Source organism: Coregonus clupeaformis, chromosome 30 (genome assembly GCF_020615455.1).
Source record: "Coregonus clupeaformis isolate EN_2021a chromosome 30, ASM2061545v1, whole genome shotgun sequence".
NCBI classification, from domain to species: Eukaryota; Metazoa; Chordata; class Actinopteri; order Salmoniformes; family Salmonidae; genus Coregonus; species Coregonus clupeaformis.
In genome coordinates, this window is record NC_059221.1 from 2993096 (window position 1) to 3012896 (window position 19801).

Below are 19801 nucleotides of genomic sequence, written 5' to 3' on the forward strand. Positions count from 1 at the left end.
CACATTTAGCAGGCTAATTGGACGGTATGATGCACAGTCAAGAGGGTCTTTGTTTTTTTAAGAATAACACAAATGGTTGCTTGAGTGAGAGTATGTGGGAGAGCACCATTTACAAATGCATCATTGTACATTTCAATTAGAATAGGGGCTATTTTGGTGATAAACTTTTTATAAAACTCTGTCGGGTAGCCATCAGGCCCTGGGCTTCTCCCAGATTGAAGGGATTTAACAGCGTTAGACAGTTCTTCAACAGTGATCGGCTGCTCTAATTTTTTAACCAAATCCCGGCCGACCGAAGGCACAGATAGTGAGTGGAAGAAATTATCCAATTCCAGTGTATCCGCTTTACTTTCAGAGGTATATAGAGACTGGTAAAATCTCTTGAACTCCTCATTGATCCCCCCAGGATCTAATGATATCCCAGATGATGTACGAATTTTTGTAATCTGAGATGATGATGATTGTTGACGTAACTTGTGAGCTAATAATTTACTGGCTTTATCTCCTTGTTCATAGTAAGTGCTCCTAGACTTGACAAGCATTTCAGTAACCTGGTCTGTTAATAGTGTGTCAAATTCTGCTTGCAGAGTTAAACGTTCCTTATAAATATCCGGGGGATGGTGAAACGGCATAAATGTCATCTAATTGGGCAATACAGCGTGTTAGCATAGATAACCTATTCCTTTTCAATTTGTTCTCATGTGCGGTGTAGGAGATAATTTCACCTCTGATATAAGCTTTCAAAGTTTCCCAGAGAGTAGACGCAGAGATGTTTGGGGTTCTATTTGTAATCATGAAAAAGTCGATTTGACTCAAAACAAAATTGACAAAGTGTTCATTGCTGAGCAGTTGAGTTTTTAGTCGCCAAGGCGGTCGCTGATTGTCAACATTTTGAAAAGCTACTTCCATAGTAACAGGGGCGTGGTCAGATACAACAATTGGGTTATATGAACATGAAGTTATGGAGTGGAGGAGCCGGTCATCAACAAGGAAGTAGTCTATGCGCGTAAAAGTGTGGTGAACCGATGAGAAAAAAGAGTATGCTTTCCCAGCTGGATTAACCATTCTCCAAGGATCTGAGACTGCGAATTCAGACATAAAGGTTCGAACAACTCTAGCTGAGGTTGATAAGGTGGTAGGTTTAGTGGAGGATCGATCCAATTGTGGGTCTAACCAACAGTTAAAGTCACCTCCTAAAATCAACATATGGGTGGACATATCTGGGAGTGTAGAGAAAACCGATTTGAAAAAATCACCATTGTCCCAATTAGGAGCATAGATATTAACAAGAAGAACCTTTGTATTGAGCAGCCTACCACTGACAATTATATATCTACCATGGGGATCTGCGATCACCTTAGAACATGTAAAAGGTACCGATCTGTGAAGTAAAATAGCCACCCCTCTCGCCTTACTCTGAAATGAGGAATGGAACACCTGACCCACCCATCTGCACCTAAGACTTGAGTGTTGTGATACCTTCAGATGAGTTTCTTGGAGAAAGATGATGTGAGCTTTCAAATGATGAAGATGGTGTAGCACCTTACTACGTTTAACTGGGTTATTTATGCCCCTGCAGTTCCAAGTAAGAAAATTAAAGCCATTCCCTCCAGCAGTATGGGCTACACTAGGCTGAGTCATATCTTAAGAGAGAGAGAGGATGTGTAAAGGACAAGGTACAATGTAAACTGAAGATCTTAGTTGAACCTAAAAGCGCAAATGTAAAAAAACAAAGACAAACGAAGAGGCACAAAAACATATACAAACTATATACAAATAGAGAGTGAACAAACCCTTCCCTCACACCCGCCCTTGCCGAAGCATCTCCCCAAATGAGATGCAAGCAAAACCCTAAATACGAAGAAAGTTTAGAGCTAAGCATGATAACTCTTACTCTGTGCTTCCTAAGATTAGTGACCATTTAACTAGAGTAAGCCAAACATGGATAGAATGGTCCCCAATAGAGTCTAAGGAAAACTATCCTCGATTAAGAGAGGTTTAACCTCGACGCAGATGGTAAATGATCAAACTGAAACAGCCATGCAGACCCCCAGATATTGGCATTAGAGGCGGCAAACCTGGGCTGGAAATAAAGAGATAAAAAAGAGAATGACATTCATATGTCGATGAACCCAGCAAAGATGGCTTCGTTAGTCACCCATTCGGCCTGCTAACTAGCCTGCTAGGAAGACCAGCTAGCCAACCATTTGTTACACACCATGTGGTACAACAGCCGCTTTCACGTTCTTGTTGATGAAATCTGCCGCTATAGCCGGGTCCTCGAATCTGTGCATGGAGCCGTCCGGTAAAGTCAGTCTCAAAACCGCAGGGTAGATGAGGCCGAACTTCACGCCCGGGCAGGCGTGTAGTTGGCGTTTCACAGCTCCAAAGCTAGCCCGCCTCTTAGCCACAGCTGTTGTGTAGTCCGCAAATATCGAGACTCTTTTACCCTTATGTAGAAGAGGGATGCTTCTCCCGATCTTCTCAGTATGTCGTTGCGGACGTGAAAGAAATGCACCCTGATGACAAATGGTCGTGGGGTTCTCCATCCCTGGGTCGGCTACGCAGAGTGCGGTGAGCCCGGTCTAGCAATGGCTTCTCCTCTAGCCCGAGCAGCTCCTGAAGTAGCTGGGCCATGTACTCCGTGGGCCTTGGGCCCTCCACTCCCCTCCGGTATTCCCAGTAGACGAATGTTGTTCCTCCGCATTCTACTTTCCATATCTTCGCATCTATTATCGAGGAATGCCACCCTAGTTGTCAATGAGCCGACGTTAGCCTCTAGCTCGCTAATGCGAGTGCTGTGGTCTGTAGCACCTCGCTCCAAATCCGATAAAGTCACCCCATGTGCGTCGAGCTTATTCTGTATACTCGATAGATTTTTTAAGCTCGTCTTTGATCGTTGATATCTCTGACCTGAGATTGGTAGAGAGACAGTCAATTTTTCCGAAAATGTCGGCTTTGAGGGTGCCTATCACGGATTGCAGCATCTCCACAGTCAGTGTTTCCGTGGGGCCGGCATTGGCAGCGTTCGGTGGCGGGGGTGAGTCGGGAGAAGTTGCAGGCTTGTTGCGGCCTGCTCTTGCAGACTCTGTTTTTGGTCGGGTTGATGTCATTACGAATTTAAATTTATTAAACTTGAACTGAGTTGTTTATGGGTCTCTTCAGACGCCTGGGCAAACAGAAATGTATGCAGTTTTGCAAAGTTAAATATATAAATTTGGTCACTAACCCAGGAGCGATAGGGAGACTCGTGCTACATCCTTGGCTTCCAACAGCGCCCCCCTGAGGCTGGTAACTCTAATGAACTTATCCTCTGCAGCAGAGTTAACTTTGGGTCTTCCATTCCTGTGGCGGTCCTCATGAGAGCCAGTTTCATCATAGCGCTTGATGGTTTTTGTGACTGCACTTGAAGAAACTTTCAAAGTTCTTGAAATGTTCAGTATTGACTGACCTTCATGTCTTAAAGTAATGATGGACTGTTGTTTCTCTTTGCTTATTTGAGCTGTTCTTGCCATAATATGGACCTTGTCACAACACAACTGATTGGCTGTTTTCATAAGTCACCATCCTTACCCTGTCCCTCATGTCTCTCCCCATCCTTCTCTCTCTCGCTCTCTCTCTTACCCTCTCTCTCTCCAGACTCAGATGTGAACCAGTTGTCTGGGAGCAGGAAGAGAACCAGGAAGAGGTCCTCTGAGGAGGAGGAGTGCATCTGGGACGCCTCCTATAGTGAGGTGAGTATTCACACTACATAGACACCCACATACACACACACATGCACGCAGATGGTTTACTCATACATAGATACACACATTTAGATACATACTCATACTTAGATACACACACACACACACACACACACACACACACACACAAATGAATGCTATCTCTCTCTGACACACACAGACACACACACATGCACTGCCCAACTCTCTACTCCCCCAGACTCTGCACATTGTGCTGCAGTTTCTCTAGAGATAAATCAGATCATGCCCGAACTGTGCGATGTAGTAGGGAGTTGTAGTTTCCAACAGGCCAATGTTCTACATAGTTTAGCGCAGAAAACATGATACTGAACTACAATGACCATAATCCATTGCGCGGCTACTTTTCTGGTCTGTGTTTCTTTTACGCCTGCTATGTAAGAGACAGAAGAATGTGGGATCAAGAGGGGATACATAGAGAGCAGTTGCTTCTCAAGGTACACTATATATACAAAAGTAAGTGGACACAACAGGAGGTTGGTGGCACCTTAATTGGGAAGAACGGGCTTGTGGAAATGACTGGAGCGGAATAGGTGGATTGGTATAAAATACATCAAACACATGGTTTCCAGGTGTTTGAGGCCATTCCATTAGCTCCATTCCGGCCATTATTATCAGCATCCTCCTGTGGTGGACACCCCTTCAAATTAGTAGATTCTGCTATTTCAGCCACACCCGTTGTTGACAGGTATATAAAATCAAGCACACAGGCATACAATCTCCATAGACAAACATTTACAGTAGAATGGCCTTACTGAAGAGCTCAGTGACTTTCAACGTGGCATCTTTCCAACAGTTCGTGAAATTTCTGCCCTGCAAGAGCTGCCCCGGTAATTGCTGTTATTGTGATGTTAAAACGTCTAGGAGCAACAAGGCTCAGCCGCGAAGTTGTTTCACCATCTGACAGTCCAACAGACAAGTCTGGGTTTGGCGGACGCCAGGAGAACGCTACCTGCCCAAATGTATAGTGCTTAATGCGACAATCCTAACAGTAGAACCAGTTAGTCTGCTTTGATGCCCATCTCATCAACAAAACCTGAACGGTGATGGTGTTTTCTCTCGTAGCCAGACACTGTATGCCATAGAATTAGGAATTAGAATACTGGAATGGACATTAACCTTCTTATGATGGTCCAAATGTCAGCCAGGTTGGGCAGGGAGTTGGTCAACCATGGTTTACCAGTGCTGTGTCTTCTCTACAGCAGAAGGCCAAGGTAGCAGGGGTGGGGGGCTCGGAGTCTGGCTCGGGTCTGAGACAGAGACCCTCTCCCAGGACCATCTTCCAGGCCGGTCTGCTGGCCCCTCACACCAAACCACGCAGCCGCGAGCAGAGAAGGGGAGGACGCCAGAGCAAGCTGGAGCACCACAGCAGCCCTCTGGTGAGGACACACACACACTGCATGAGGACACACACACACTGCATGAGGACACACGCCATTCAGAGTAGACTGAATATGCAACAACTTCATGAACAGACACTATACATCCCAGGCAGTGGCGGCTCCTGAAAAAATTCTCAGGGGGGGCAATTTTTCTGATGATTTAGGTGACCTACACACATTTAAAAAAAGATATGTCCAGCAACAACATGAAGACAGGGGCAGCATATAAGTCAATACCAGAAGCATTTATTGACTGATCTCAAAAGTGTTGGCTTACCAGGGTTGGTGGAGCCCTCAGTTTCATCTTTGCCTCGCAAAGCTAACTCAAACACTCCGCAAAACTTCACACACTGGATTAGCCGGCTGAGGATGTGGCGGTTCTTGCTAATGTCGTAGTAAATATATTTGTTATAGTGAATATGGAATATGATATGTTGAGTAAAATGTTGTGCTAAGATCTATTTAGGTCAGGAGCTGGTTATAAGTTCTGTTCCTATCCAATAACAATGGACAAAAGGGTCCTATCTTGTCAGCCTTGTCAGTTTCAGTTCTCCAGTAAACTTGTGATTATCAACACTAACCTCATCGTTGTGGCGGCGGACAGCTAGCCTGTATCCCTCATCCAGTTGAGTGGGAATGTTCACTCTCCCCAAAGCAGACAATCTCAAACAGCTATCCATGTGGGTCTTTGACAGCTCATGTTTCTTAATCTTTCCTGAAAGATGGTGCATGTCCGTTACACACCAGTCGCTGTCCAAGCGGTGCTGTCTGCCGTGCCGCCTTCAGGGTGAAAGAGTAAGCAGGGGGTAGCAGAAGACTGCATTAGCTACATCGCAGCCTGCTAGCCAGGTTTTTCGTTCGTACCAATTTTTTGGAAAATCCTCGGGTGTAGGACTTCCCCCTTTAGTAGAAACCTGTTGAATTATTAAATTTGGTCTGGGAGGTCCTAATTGTTTCGTTGCCAATTTATCTTCATTTGTTCGCCGACAAAAAGGAACTTCTTTCAAAGACACAATCGAGTTGCACTGAAGCCTAGCCATTTTCACAGTAGTAGTGAATTGATTGATGAGGCTACCCGCTCTTTTCTTAGTTACGTTCATGGTTATGTTACGTATGACGAAAGCGCGTAAGTGCAAGCCCTCAGAAACCCATAGAGATTGTATTGAAAGCTCTGATATTTGAAAAAAATAGATTTTACATGGGAGTCTATGACAGACTTCTGGGCGATTTTCAACCTGACTGAAATCGCCCCAAAAAGGGGGGCCATTTGAAGCACGACTTTAGCCTGATTGGACATTTAGTGGCACTGTGGCAGATCAGACGTCTAGATTACAACACTGATAACTACTGTTGCCGTGATATAATTGATTAGAAAAAAAATCCCTTCCTTTTCCCGTTTGGCAGTGCGTCGCCCATATCGCCCTATTGAACACACCGCCCCTGATCCCAGGGCTCCCATCTGTCAAAATATTCAGCTCTGATGTTTTATGTACTCACAAAGAAACACAAATCCACCTCTGAATCATTTCTGATTTCATAAAAATGGTAACACCCCCACAGAAATGAATTACTCTGTTCTAACAGTACCTCAGACATTATTTGATATTAAATAAGATAATGTGTCAATCCTGTCAGTGATGACATGACTAGGTAGTCATACTCCTGGCAGTCACTCTGAACCATGGCAACATCCTTACAACTAACACAACTAACACAGAGTAGGACATGATAGGACATGACATGTGGCTGGAGGAATGTAGCTCTGTTTGTCTTATGTCAGTTCTCTGAAAAAAAAACAACAACTCTGAAACAGTCACACACACACGCACACTTCTCACGCTCAAACAGGAGATATGAGGAGGAGAAACCAAACTGTTGGAGACACACACACACACACACACACACAGCAACCATAAGGGCTGCCTTTGTGAGAAACGCTGTGGCCTGGAAGGAGTATTTGTATATGTATTTATTAGGGATCCCATTAGCTGCTGCCAAGGGTCCAAACATATTAAAGCACTTACATTACATATAAAACAAAAGATAAAACAGTACATCATATAACATTATTACACCACTACATATCTACAATACAAAATGTTTAATGCCACCATACAACAATATCACAATGTGTGCGTATGCATGTGTCTGTACCTTTGTGTGTGTCTCTTCACATTCCCCTTTGTTCCATAAGGTGTATTTTTATCTGATTTTTAAATCTGATTTTACTGCTTGCATGAGTTACTTGATGTGGAATAAAGTTCCATGTAGTCATGGCTCTATGTAGTACTGTGCACCTCCCATAGTCTGTTCTGGACTTGGGGACTGTGAAGAGACCTCTGGTGGCATGTCTTGTGGGGTATGCATGGGAGTCCGAGCTGTGTGTTTGTATTTTAAACAGACAGCTCGGTACATTCAGCTTGTCAACACCTCTTACAAAAACAAGTAGTGATGAAGTCAATCTCTCTTCCACTTTGAGCCATGAGAGATTGACATGCATGTCATTAATGTTAGCTCTCCGTGTACTTTGTGACGTCACGAGAGGCTACACAGCTTTCAGCGGGATTGCTCAAGTAGTGCAAGGAGACAAGGTTCAAACAAAACAAGGATTTTATTATAGGTCTTGGGAAATTAACGAAAATATAACAAAATTCTGTTCTCTTGTGGCTCTTTAAGGGTTAACAGTTCAGGGATGTCTCTTCCACATCCAAAATCATAATTCTCACTCGCCCAGATAACTTTTTCCCCAGCCTTACTGTAGTCCACGTTGCAGCTAGTGGCCAACCCAGCAAAAAAGTCCTTCCAAATGTCTCTCACGTATTTCCACAGGTGCATATATCCAAAGGTGAGTATTTCCCAAAGGTAAGTATCTCCAAATCCTTATATTCCTCATGGAAGTGGACGTGCAGCACTCTTGTCCTCCAGAGAGCCCAGGTTGGAGACTGTGTCTCTTCACTTCCCACACACTCCCTCAGTGTGTCTCTTCCCTTCCCAAACCTTCAGCTCATCAGCTCCTCATTTGTTTCAGCTGCGTGGGAAGATTGGCCATAGAGGGGTGGAGTTCCCGACCATACCAGCAGATGGAGCCATAGCTGTCTGGGTTTGCAGCCACCTCAGGGGGATGTAACGTCCCTCCAGGACACAGCCTCTCGTGACATCACACATCCCCCTCCTCGGGACCGACGTCCTCGTCGGGGTAAAGGCAGCGAAGAAGGCATCACGCCGGGAGAGGGCGTCCGCATTGCCGTGGTGCTTGCCAGCCTGCTCTCTCTTCAACTCCTCCACCTCTAGGACCAGGGACTCAGCCTCCTGTTGTCTCTCCTTGAGTTTCTTACTGAACGCATCAGCCTTGGTTTTAGCAGAGTTTAGCTTCTGTTGAGCAGCTTTCAGTTCCTTCTCTCTCTCTGCCTCCGCATTCTTCATCTTGTTCTCCAACACCTTGTACTTCTCCTCTGCCTTCTTCTGGACCTCCTTACTACTGCGCAGGGTCTCCTCACACTCCTCGATGGTCCTGCGCAGCCTCTCCAGCTCCCCCTGTTGCTTATGGAAGGAGCTCTGTTGGAGTTTAGCCTGGAGGATATCTAACTCTTCTGTCTTCATGTCTAACTGTTGCTTTAACAAACGATACCTCTCAGCGGTCCCCTTCAGACCAGACAGTTCTTTGTCCAGATTCTGTAGCTCCGTCTCTGTGTCGGTCTGGGCACCTGCCATCCCTATCAGAGCCCGGGCGGGAGTGAGTAATTCGGAGGATTGCACCGGAGCCTTCCCAGGATGAGTCTTGCCTCTCCGTTTCCGAGGTACTCGGGTTATCCTCTCCTGAGACTCTCTCCAGAGTGGGTAAAAGGCTGGGCAGTCTCGTCCAATTAGGACAGGGACGGGGGAGGAATCAACCACCCCCCGCCGTCGTGTGTATGGTTCCCCGTGTGCTGGTCATTGTAAGTTCAGTAATGGGGTATTCTCTGGTGTCCCCATGGACACAGGAAACTGGGAGGACTTTCCCCGGGGTCAGACACGTTGGGCCCACCAAATCCTTACGCACCAGGGTGGCCCGGCTACCAGAATCCAGTAAGGCCTCCACATCATGGTGATTCACAGTTACCGGGCAGGTGGGGGGGTCGATCTGGGCCGCCATCTACGACTCCCAAGAGCGAGGCAAAACGGTGTGTGGGTGCTGAGCTGGAGGACTCCGCAGTGGGCATAGGTTCATCGGCTGGTTTCCCACACTGCCAGGAGATATGTCCCATCTCCCCACACCGGTAACACTGTCGAAGTTTCCCCCTCCTGGTGTACTCTTCTTGGACCCGCCTGGTTTCTGGCTCCCCCTGGAGCCGGGATAAGTCCTGACGTGGCTGGGTTCGAGACCTTGGGGTCCTTTGGACGGGTTCTTCCCATTTGTGGTGGGGCCGCCCTCCTGGGGTCTTTTTCGGGAAGCATTCAGCATCTCCGCTGTGGCCTGGTACTTTTCCACAGCTTCCACGGTCAGATCAGCCGTGGTCAAGGCCTGTTGACTGATGAACCGTTTTGCCTCATAAGGCAGGGCGCGTAGGTAACGATCCACCACAACGGCCTCCACCACCGCCGCTGCTGTATTCCTCTGCGGATCCAGCCATTTCCTTGCGATTCGGACAAGTTCATGCATCTGCGCCCGAGGAGGTTGGTCTGGTTGGAAGGTCCAGCTGTGAAAGCGCTGGGCCATACCAAACTTTGTGAGTCCATATCTGCTGAGGATCTCAGACTTCAGGGCATCATAGTCAGTAACCTGGTCAGGGCCCAGGTCCCGGACAGCATTCAGCGATTCCCCGGTTAGAAAGGGGGGCTAACAGACCAACCCACTGTTGCTTGGGCCAGGCTTCCCTAGTGGCCGTGGCCTCAAATGCATGCAGGTATGCCTCAATGTCATCGGTAGCTCCCATCTTAGATATAAAGTCACTTGCCTTTATTGGGCGGGTATTTTGGACAACCCTCTGTCTCTGCAACTGCAATTCCTCTGCCTTCAGAAGGTTGGCTTTCTTTTGCTCCTCCAAGAGAGCCACGTTTGCTTGCATCTGGGCTTGCTGGCCAGCAACAAGGGCTTTCAATATGTCCTCCATTTCAGTCGGCGGGGAGCCTACGGCCAACTTGGAAAACTGGGTGATCAAACCTTCGGTATCCTCCTCTGACATGCACTATTAACGCTTGAGCGTGCCCGTATTCTCCACCATCTGTGACGTCACGAGAGGCTACACAGCTTTCAGCGGGATTGCTCAAGTAGTGCAAGGAGACAAGGTTCAAACAAAACAAGGATTTTATTATAGGTCTTGGGAAATTAACGAAAATATAACAAAATTCTGTTCTCTTGTGGCTCTTTAAGGGTTAACAGTTCAGGGATGTCTCTTCCACATCCAAAATCATAATTCTCACTCGCCCAGATAACTTTTCCCCAGCCTTACTGTAGTCCACGTTGCAGCTAGTGGCCAACCCCAGCAAAAAGTCCTTCCAAATGTCTCTCACGTATTTCCACAGGTGCATATATCCAAAGGTGAGTATTTCCCAAAGGTAAGTATCTCCAAATCCTTATATTCCTCATGGAAGTGGACGTGCAGCACTCTTGTCCTCCAGAGAGCCCAGGTTGGAGACTGTGTCTCTTCACTTCCCACACACTCCCTCAGTGTGTCTCTTCCCTTCCCAAACCTTCAGCTCATCAGCTCCTCATTTGTTTCAGCTGCGTGGGAAGATTGGCCATAGAGGGGTGGAGTTCCCGACCATACCAGCAGATGGAGCCATAGCTGTCTGGGTTTGCAGCCACCTCAGGGGGATGTAACGTCCCTCCAGGACACAGCCTCTCGTGACATCACAACTTTTAAAGGCCAGCCGTGCTGCCCTGTTCTGAGCCAACTGCAATTTTCCAAAGTCCCTCTTTGTGGCACCTGACCACACTACTGAACAGTAGTCTAGGTGCAACAAAACTAGGGCCTGTAGGACCTGCCTTGTTGATAGTGTTGTTAAGAAGGCAGAGCAGCACTTTATTATGGACAGACTTCTCCCAATCTTATCTACTGTTGTATCAATATGTTTTGACCAGAGTCCAGGGTTACTCCAAGCAGTTTAGTCACCTCAACTTGCTCAATTTCCACATTATTCATTACGAGATGTAGTTGAGGTTTAGGGTTTAGTGAATGATTTGTCGCAAATACAGTGCTTTTAGTTTTGGAAATATTTACGACTAACTTATTCCTTGCTACCCATTCTGAAACTAACTGCAGTTCTTTGTTAAGTGTTGCAGTTATTTCAGTTGCTGTAGTAGCTGACGTGTATAGTGTTGAGTCATCTGCATACATAGACACTTTACTCAAAGCCAGTGGCATGTCATTAGTAAAGATGGAAAAAAGTAAGGGGCCTAGACAGCTACCCTGGGGAATTCCTGATTCTACCTGGATTATGTTTGCGAGGCTTCCATTAAAGAACACACTCTGTGTTCTGTTAGACAAGTAACTCTTTATCCACATCATAGCAGGGGGTGTAAAGCCATAACACATACGTTTTTCCAGCAGCAGACTATGATCGAAAATGTCAAAAGCTGCACTGGAGTCTAACAAGACAGCCCCACAATCATTTTATCAATACTTTCTCTCAGCCAATCATCAGTTATTTGTGTAAATGCTGTGCTTGTTGAGTGTCCTTCCCTATAAGCGTGCTGAAAGTCTGTTGTCAGTTTGTTTACTGTGAAATAGCATTGTATCTGGTCAAACACCAGCTTTTCCAGAGGTTTACTAAGGGTGATGTAAAGAATGGTGGTCTATACAGTCGTGGTCAAAAGTTTTGAGAATGACACAAATACTAATTTTCACAAAGTCTGCTGCCTCAGTTTTGATGATGTCAATTTGCATATACTCCAGAATGTCATGAAGAGTGATCAGATGAATTGCAATTAATTGCAAAGTCCCTCTTTGCCATGAAAATGAACTTAATCCAAAAAAAAACATTTCCACTGCATTTCAGCCCTGCCACAAAAGGACCAGCTGCCATCATGTCAGTGATTCTCTCGTTAACAAAGGTGAGAGTGTTGACGAGGACAAGGCTGGAGATCACTCTGTCATGCTGATTAAGTTAGAATAACAGACTGGAAGCCTTAAAAGGAGGGTGGTGCTTGAAATCATTGTTCTTCCTCTGTTAACCATGGTTACCTGCAAGGAAACACGTGCCGTCATCATTGCTTTGCACAAAAAGGGCTTCACAGGCAAGGATATTGCTGCTAGTAAGATTGCACCTAAATCAACCATTTATCGGATCATCAAGAACTTCAAGGAGAGAGGTTCAATTGTTGTGAAGAAGGCATCAGGGCACCCAAAAAAGACCAGCAAGCGCCAGGACCATCTCCTAAAGTTGATTCAGCTGCGGGATCGGGGCACCACCAGTGCAGAGCTTGCTCAGGAATGGCAGCAGGCACGTGTGAGTGCATCTGCACGCACAGTGAGGCGAATACTTTTGGAGGATGGCCTGGTGTCAAGAAGGGCAGCAAAGAAGCCACTTCTCTCCAGGAAAAACATCAGGGACAGACTGATATTCAGCAAAAGGTACAGGGATTGGACTGCTGAGGACTGGTGTAAAGTCATTTTCTCTGATGAATCCCCTTTCCGATTGTTTGGGGCATCCGGAAAACACCTTGTCCGGAGAAGACAAGGTGAGCGCTACCATCAGTCCTGTGTCATGCCAACAGTAAAGCATCCTGAGACCATTCATGTGTGGGGTTGCTTCTCAGCCAAGGGAGTGGGCACACTCACAATTTTGCATAAGAACACAGCCATGAATGGAAAATGTATGCACTCACTAACTGTAAGTCGCTCTGGATAAGAGCGTCTGCTAAAATGACTAAAATGTTTTTTTTTAAATGAATAAAGAATGGTACCAACACATCCTCCGAGAGCAACTTCTCCCAACCATCCAAGAACAGTTTGGTGACGACCAATGCCTTTTCTAGCATGATGGAGCACCTTGCCATAAGGCAAAAGTGATAACTAAGTGGCTCGGGGAACAAAACATCTACATTTTGGGTCCATGGCCAGGAAACTCCCCAGACCTTAATCCCATTGAGAACTTGTGGTCGATCCTCAAGAGGCGGGTGGACAAACAAAAACCCACAAATTCTGACAAACTCTAAGCATTGATTATGCAAGAATGAGCTGCCATCAGTCAGGATGTGGCCCAGAAGTTAATTGACAGCATGCCAGGGCAGATTGCAGAGGTCTTGAAAAAGAAGGGTAAACACTGCAAATATTGACTCTTTGCATAAACGTAATGTAATTGTCAATAAAAGCCTTTGACACTTATGGAATGCTTGTAATTATACTTCAGTATACCATAGTAACATCTGACAAAAATATCTCATAACACAATACTTGTGTCATTCTCAAAACTTCTGACCACGACTGTATTAGTCCCAGCCTTTGGAACTTTGGTTTTCCTAGATATGGCTACTACATTGTGATCACTACATCCTATGGATTTGGATACTGCTTTGAAGCAAATTTCTGCAGCATTAGTAAAGATGTGATCAATACATGTTGATGATTTCATTCCTGTGCTGTTTGTAAATACCCTGGTAGGTTGACTGACCACCTGAACCAGGTTGCAGGCACTGGTTACAGTTTTTTAAAAATCTTGAGTGGGCAGGTTGATGAGAGCCAGTCAATATTTAAATCACCCAGAAAATATACTTATCTGTTGATATTACATACATTATCAAGCATTTCACACATATTATCCAGATACTGACTGTTAGCACTTGGTGTCTATAGCAGCTTCCCACAAGAATGGGCTTTAGGTGAGGCAGATAAACCTGTAGCCATATTACTTCAACAGTATTTAACATTAGATCGTCTCTAAGCTTTAGAAAAACAATAAACCGTGGTCTCTCGTTCAGCGTTCAACAACAAACAACATACATCACGCTCAGATGACGTGGTCTGGCTGAAGGAGGTAATAGCTACAGTGAGGGAAAAAAGTATTTGATCCCCTGCTGATTTTGTATGTTTGCCCACTGACAAAGACATGATCAGCCTATAATTTTAATGGTAGGTTTATTTGAACAGTGAGAGACAGAATAACAACAAAAAAATCCAGAAAGACGCATGTTATAAATTGATTTGCATGATTTGCATAATGAGGGAAATAAGTATTTGACCCCTCTGCAAAACTTGACTTAGTACTTGGTGGCAAAACCCTTGTTGGCAATCACAGAGGTCAGACGTTTCTTGTAGTTGGCCACCAGGTTTGCACACATCTCAGGAGGGATTTTGTCCCACTCCTCTTTGCAGATCTTCTCCAAGTCATTAAGGTTTCGAGGCTGACGTTTGGCAACTCGAACCTTCAGCTTCCTCCACAGATTTTCTATGGGATTAAGGTCTGGAGACTGGCTAGGCCACTCCAGGACCTTAATGTGCTTCTTCTTGAGCCACTCCTTTGTTGCCTTGGCCGTGTGTTTTGGGTCATTGTCATGCTGGAATACCCATCCACGACCCATTTTCAATGCCCTGTCTGAGGGAAGGAGGTTCTCACCCAAGATTTGACGGTACATGGCCCCGCCCATCGTACCTTTGATGCGGTGAAGTTGTCCTGTCCCCTTAGCAGAAAAACACCCCCAAAGCATAATGTTTCCGCCTCCATGTTTGACGGTGGGGATGGTGTTCTTGGGGTCATAGGCAGCATTCCTCCTCCTCCAAACACGGCGAGTTGAGTTGATGCCAAAGAGCTCGATTTTGGTCTCATATGACCACAACATTTTCACCCAGTTCTCCTCTGAATCATTCAGATGTTCATTGGCAAACTTCAGACGGGCCTGTATATGTGCTTTCTTGAGCAGGGGGACCTTGCGGGCGCTGCAGGATTTCAGTCCTTCACGGCGTAGTGTGTTACCAATTGTTTTCTTGGTGACTATGGTCCCAGCTGCCTTGAGATCATTGACAAGATCCTCCCATGTAGTTCTGGGCTGATTCCTCACTGTTCTCATGATCATTGCAACTCCACGAGGTGAGATCTTGCATGGAGCCCCAGGCCGAGGGAGATTGACAGTTCTTTTGTGTTTCTTCCATTTGCGAATAATCACACCAACTGTTGTCACCTTCTCACCAAGCTGCTTGGCAAAGGTCTTGTAGCCCATTCCAGCCTTGTGTAGGTCTACAATCTTGTCATGGTGGGGAGTTTGGAATCTGATTGATTGCTTCTGTGGACAGGTGTCTTTTATACAGGTAACAATCTGAGATTAGGAGCACTCCCTTTAAGAGTGTGCTCCTAATCTGAGCTTGTTACCTGTATAAAAGACACCTGGGAGGCAGAAATCTTTCTGATTGAGACGAGGTCAAATACTTATTTCCCTCATTAAAATGCAAATCAATTTATAACATTTTTGACATGCGTTTTTCTGGATTTTTGTTGTTGTTATTCTGTCTCTCACTGTTCAAATAAACCTACCATTAAAATGATAGACTGATCATTTATTTGTCAGTGGGCAAACGTACAAAACCAGCAGGGGATCATATACTTTTTTCCCTCACTGTATGCCAACTGGTTTCAGGACCTCTGGGACAAAGGGGAGTGACAGTCAGTGTTCAATTGGATCCTCATCGTTTATTTTCTGAAGTCTCTTCTTTCCAGCGTGAGCCAGCTAAAACATGCTTGTCTGCAGTTCATCATGTGATGAGATTTCAAAAATGCCTCCTTAAGTGCTCGGCATCTCCGCTTCGTGACTGCGCTGACAACGTTCAACGCCTCTCTTTATCTCTCTCTTTCCCTCTCTCTTTCACTCTGTCTCCCTCTTGTGCTCTCTCTCTCTTTCACTCTCTCTTTCGCTTTCTTTGTCCCCAACTTTCGACCTGTCTCTCCCCCTCTGTCTCTCACTCTCTTGCACTCTCTCTTCACCTCTCTCTCTTCCTCTCCCTCTGTCTCTCTCTCTCACCTCTCTCTCATACCCTGTGTCTCTCTGTCAGTCTGAAGTACCTGTGTAAGGGTTGCATTATTTCAGTTACCAATGAGATTGTTAATTACATCAGAAAGAGAAAAGGACACTGCGTAGGTTCCAAGGTGTTGGTCTGGATTAAAGAACACTGAGTAGGTTCCAAGGTGTTGGTCTGGATTATCTGTGTAGGTGAGGGACTCCATTTGGGCCAAGAGCACTATGCCAAAACACAGCTAAGAACTAGGATTGGGTAGAGCAGAGAACATCAGGTTGATAGGGACCAAATTAAACAAAAAAACACATACGGGTTTAACAGTTGTGCGTACTTGGTAATTGTGTAATTACACATAGGTTTTAAGACACTTCAAAACATATAACCTTCTCATAAAACTAGAGTTGCAAAATTCTGGGAACATTCAATAAATTCCCTGGTTTTCCCGAATTCACGGTTGGAGGAATTCCCAGAATTGGAGGGAATAAGCAGGAATCCTCCAACAGGGATTTCGAGAAAACCAGGGAATGTTTAATGCATCGGGTCCCTCTCGCCTTCCCCTCTCTCCCTCCTCCCCCCTTTCTCGCTCTCCACAGAGCCTGGCCTGCAGTGTTGGCTCCGGGCCCCTGGTGTCAGTGGTCCCTGAGAACCCCTCCCTGCAGCTCCTGGAGCAGGACTCTAAGGATTCGGCCCAGAGTACCTCCACCTCCTCCACCTCTCTGACCTCCCACACCACAGAGCCTGCCTGCCAGCCAGAGTACAAGGTAACAGAAGGGGAGAGAGGGAGGGAGAGGGAGAGGGAAGGAGGAGAGACAGGGAGAGGGGAAGAAGTGAGGGAGGGGGAGAGAGGACAAAGGGGGAAATGTAGGGCCAATAGAAGAGGGAGTTAAGGTGGAACAGAAAACAAAAGAGGAGAACGGGGGTAAGATCATAGAAGTCTCCCATCCCTTCTTCTGTTTGTCCACCTGCAGAGACAATGTGTGTGTGGAGCATGGCTGACAGTGTGTGTTTGTACATCTCTGCCTCCGTTGTCTTTGATGTCTGTAACCTCACAGGTCTACACAGCTGTGTGGTTAGTCAGTGGCAGTGGCACATGAAGTAAATTCAGTATAACATGGTCTCATAGTAAGACTGAGTCTTTGTAATGTGTGTTTGGAGGCCAACCTGTATCCACAAAAAGACTAATGGAACCCACAGTCCCCTAGCAGTGGTAGATCCATTATGATGATGTGGACCTGTCAGTATGTGTATGCACTGACATGTCCTAGAGTCAAAGACCCACCTGTCTCAAACTCCAAATCTAGTTCACACACACATCTCTTTACCCCTCTAACTGTCCCCCCCCCCCTCCTCTCCCCTCGCAGGACAACAAGGGCTTTGGCATTGGGGAGATGGTGTGGGGGAAGATCAAGGGGTTCTCCTGGTGGCCAGGCATCGTGGTCACCTGGCGCGCAACTGGCAAACGACAGGCCACGCATGGCATGAGGTGGCTGCAGTGGTTCGGTGATGGCAAGTTCTCTGAGGTGAGCATTGATGAGGAGGGTTCCCACCCTGAGTACTCACAACAACCACAACACTCCATCATTGTTTTGGCCAAGAGAAACATTTAGGATGTTAGCATGTCTGTCATAAAGTCTGCTATATTTCAGGGTCAGCATTGACAAAAGCCCTGTTTATACCTGGGGTTAACATGCGTCTTTTTGTCCTGATCTTGTCCACATTCTGATTGTGCCCACATTTTTAGACAGGTGTAGACGATTAAAAGACGCATTGTGATCTGATTGTGATCAGATCTTCCTGACCACCTCTGGAGGTAGTCAGGCAAGCATTGTGTCTGGATATCAATCAAGTGTAGACCGATCTGGATGGTCAAACCATTTAAATCATAATTATACCGGCCTTTAAAATCATTGACAGGCAGTACCAATGACTTACAGCATCAATAATTATCTCTTAAAATAAATAAATACATATTACCTGTATGCAAAGAAATTGCATACAGGGAGGTACTAGGAAATCTGGTCAAAATGCGGGCACAGTGGATGGATAAGAGATACATTTTAATACTATGTGTAGACGTGACAGATAGTGATTGGATCATATTGATAAGATCATGAAACCCACATATTAGTGCAAGGCTCATGCGACATGAAGTAGGAGTGCTGGTCAACGATCAGTTCTCTTTTAGATCATAATGAATAACATTACATGGACAGGGGGCACCTTATCCTAGATAAGCACTCCTACTCTGAGACGCTTTGTGAATACGGACCTTGTTTTACAGTAAAGCAATGAATGAGCTTTTAACCTTCCATATCTCCACCTGCTGATGTCTTGTCCTTGGCTTCCACTCATCATCCTCACTAGGTTTCAGCTGACAAGCTGGATTCCATCACTGCTTTCCCCAAGTTCTTCAACCAAGCCTCCTACGCCAAGCTGGCATCCTACCGCAGGGCCATCTTCCAGGCACTGGAGGTAAGGAGGGAGGGGGAGGAGGAGGTGGGCGAAGAAGAATGTATACATGAATTAGTGTGTGTTGTCAATGTCTACCTTTCTGTTTCTCTTGTCTGCTTTGTCTGTCTAGAGTACCTGCCTGTTAGTCAGATATTCTGTTTGTTTAGCAAGGTTAACAAGGTTGACAATCATCTCTCCTCATTTCCCTTTCTCTATCTCTGCCCCCTCCTTCTTCCCTCTCCCTTTCTCTATCTTCCACCTAACTTCCTACCCCGCCCTCTACCTCCCCTCCCTCTCTCCTTCTCTCACCCCACCTTGACTCCCTCTTCCACATCCCTGCCTCCTCCCCTCCCTCTCTTTTCCCCTCCCTCTCTCAGATGGCCAGTCTGCGTGCTGAGAAGCCGTTCCCTCCGTGTGAGTCAGAGGGGCCAGAGGACCAGGTCAAGCCCATGCTGGACTGGGCCAACGGGGGCTTCCTGCCTAAGGGCCAGGAGGGCCTGAAACCCACAGAGAACCCTGGTGAGACTCACCAACCAAAGCCAATATAAGGTCTAAATGCCATGGCTGGGGTTTTCTCCTGGCCCCCTTCTGTCCTCTCTTGTCCACAATGGGCACGTTAAAGGGATAGTTGCCTTTTTCTTTCTTTCTTTTTTTACTTCCCGTAGGGTCCTCCAAATCGAAAATAAGCTAAACTTCTAAAAAGCTAAGTATCCCTTTAATCAACATTTCAGTTTTCACATCATACAGTAATTGTGAATGTGCCGGAGTAAGCTTGGAAGCACATCTGTAGTCCAATGTATCACTGTTATAGCATCCAACTGAAACGATAGCCCCCAGGGCTGTGAGACAATAGTTGCTGACAGATTTAAAAGAGTTCCACCATTACTTTCTCTAGATCAGGTTCTCCAACCCTGTTCCTGGAGAGCTTTTCGCTCCAACCCCAATCTAGCGCACCTGATTCTAATAATTAGCTTCTTGATAAGCTGTTATTAGAAGACATTTTACATTTTTTAGTCATTTAGCAGACGCTCTTATCCAGAGCGACTTACAGTTAGTGAGTGCATACATTTTTCTAAAGACTTACGTCATTTATTTATGTCTCTACTTGGCATCTCACACACTCAACCTTCTCTTTGTCTTTCTATCTGTCTTTCTCCCCCAGTCTCTGTCTGCACATGATCTGTGTCACGCCCTGACTCAGGGGACGCTTATATGTTGAGTCAGGGTGTGTATATTCCTTGTTGTGCTTGTTCTATGTTATAGGATCTAGTATGTCTAG

General features: G+C 45.9%; 1 protein-coding gene across 3 annotated transcripts in view; it reads left to right on the top strand.

Annotated features, from left to right (window-relative positions):
- The window catches only part of LOC121545506 (DNA (cytosine-5)-methyltransferase 3B-like), a 96642-nt gene that overhangs the window by 40230 nt on the left and 36611 nt on the right, over nt 1-19801 (top strand). For 2 of the 3 annotated variants that reach the window (XM_041856075.1, XM_041856076.1), the window contains exons 4-9: nt 3640-3734; nt 4967-5143; nt 16665-16832; nt 17433-17591; nt 18436-18543; nt 18900-19041. In XM_041856075.1, coding sequence (XP_041712009.1) covers nt 3640-3734; nt 4967-5143; nt 16665-16832; nt 17433-17591; nt 18436-18543; nt 18900-19041 — 849 coding nt within the window. The remainder of the gene's footprint in view (nt 1-3639; nt 3735-4966; nt 5144-16664; nt 16833-17432; nt 17592-18435; nt 18544-18899; nt 19042-19801) is intronic. The other variant, XM_041856077.1, reaches the window with a different exon arrangement.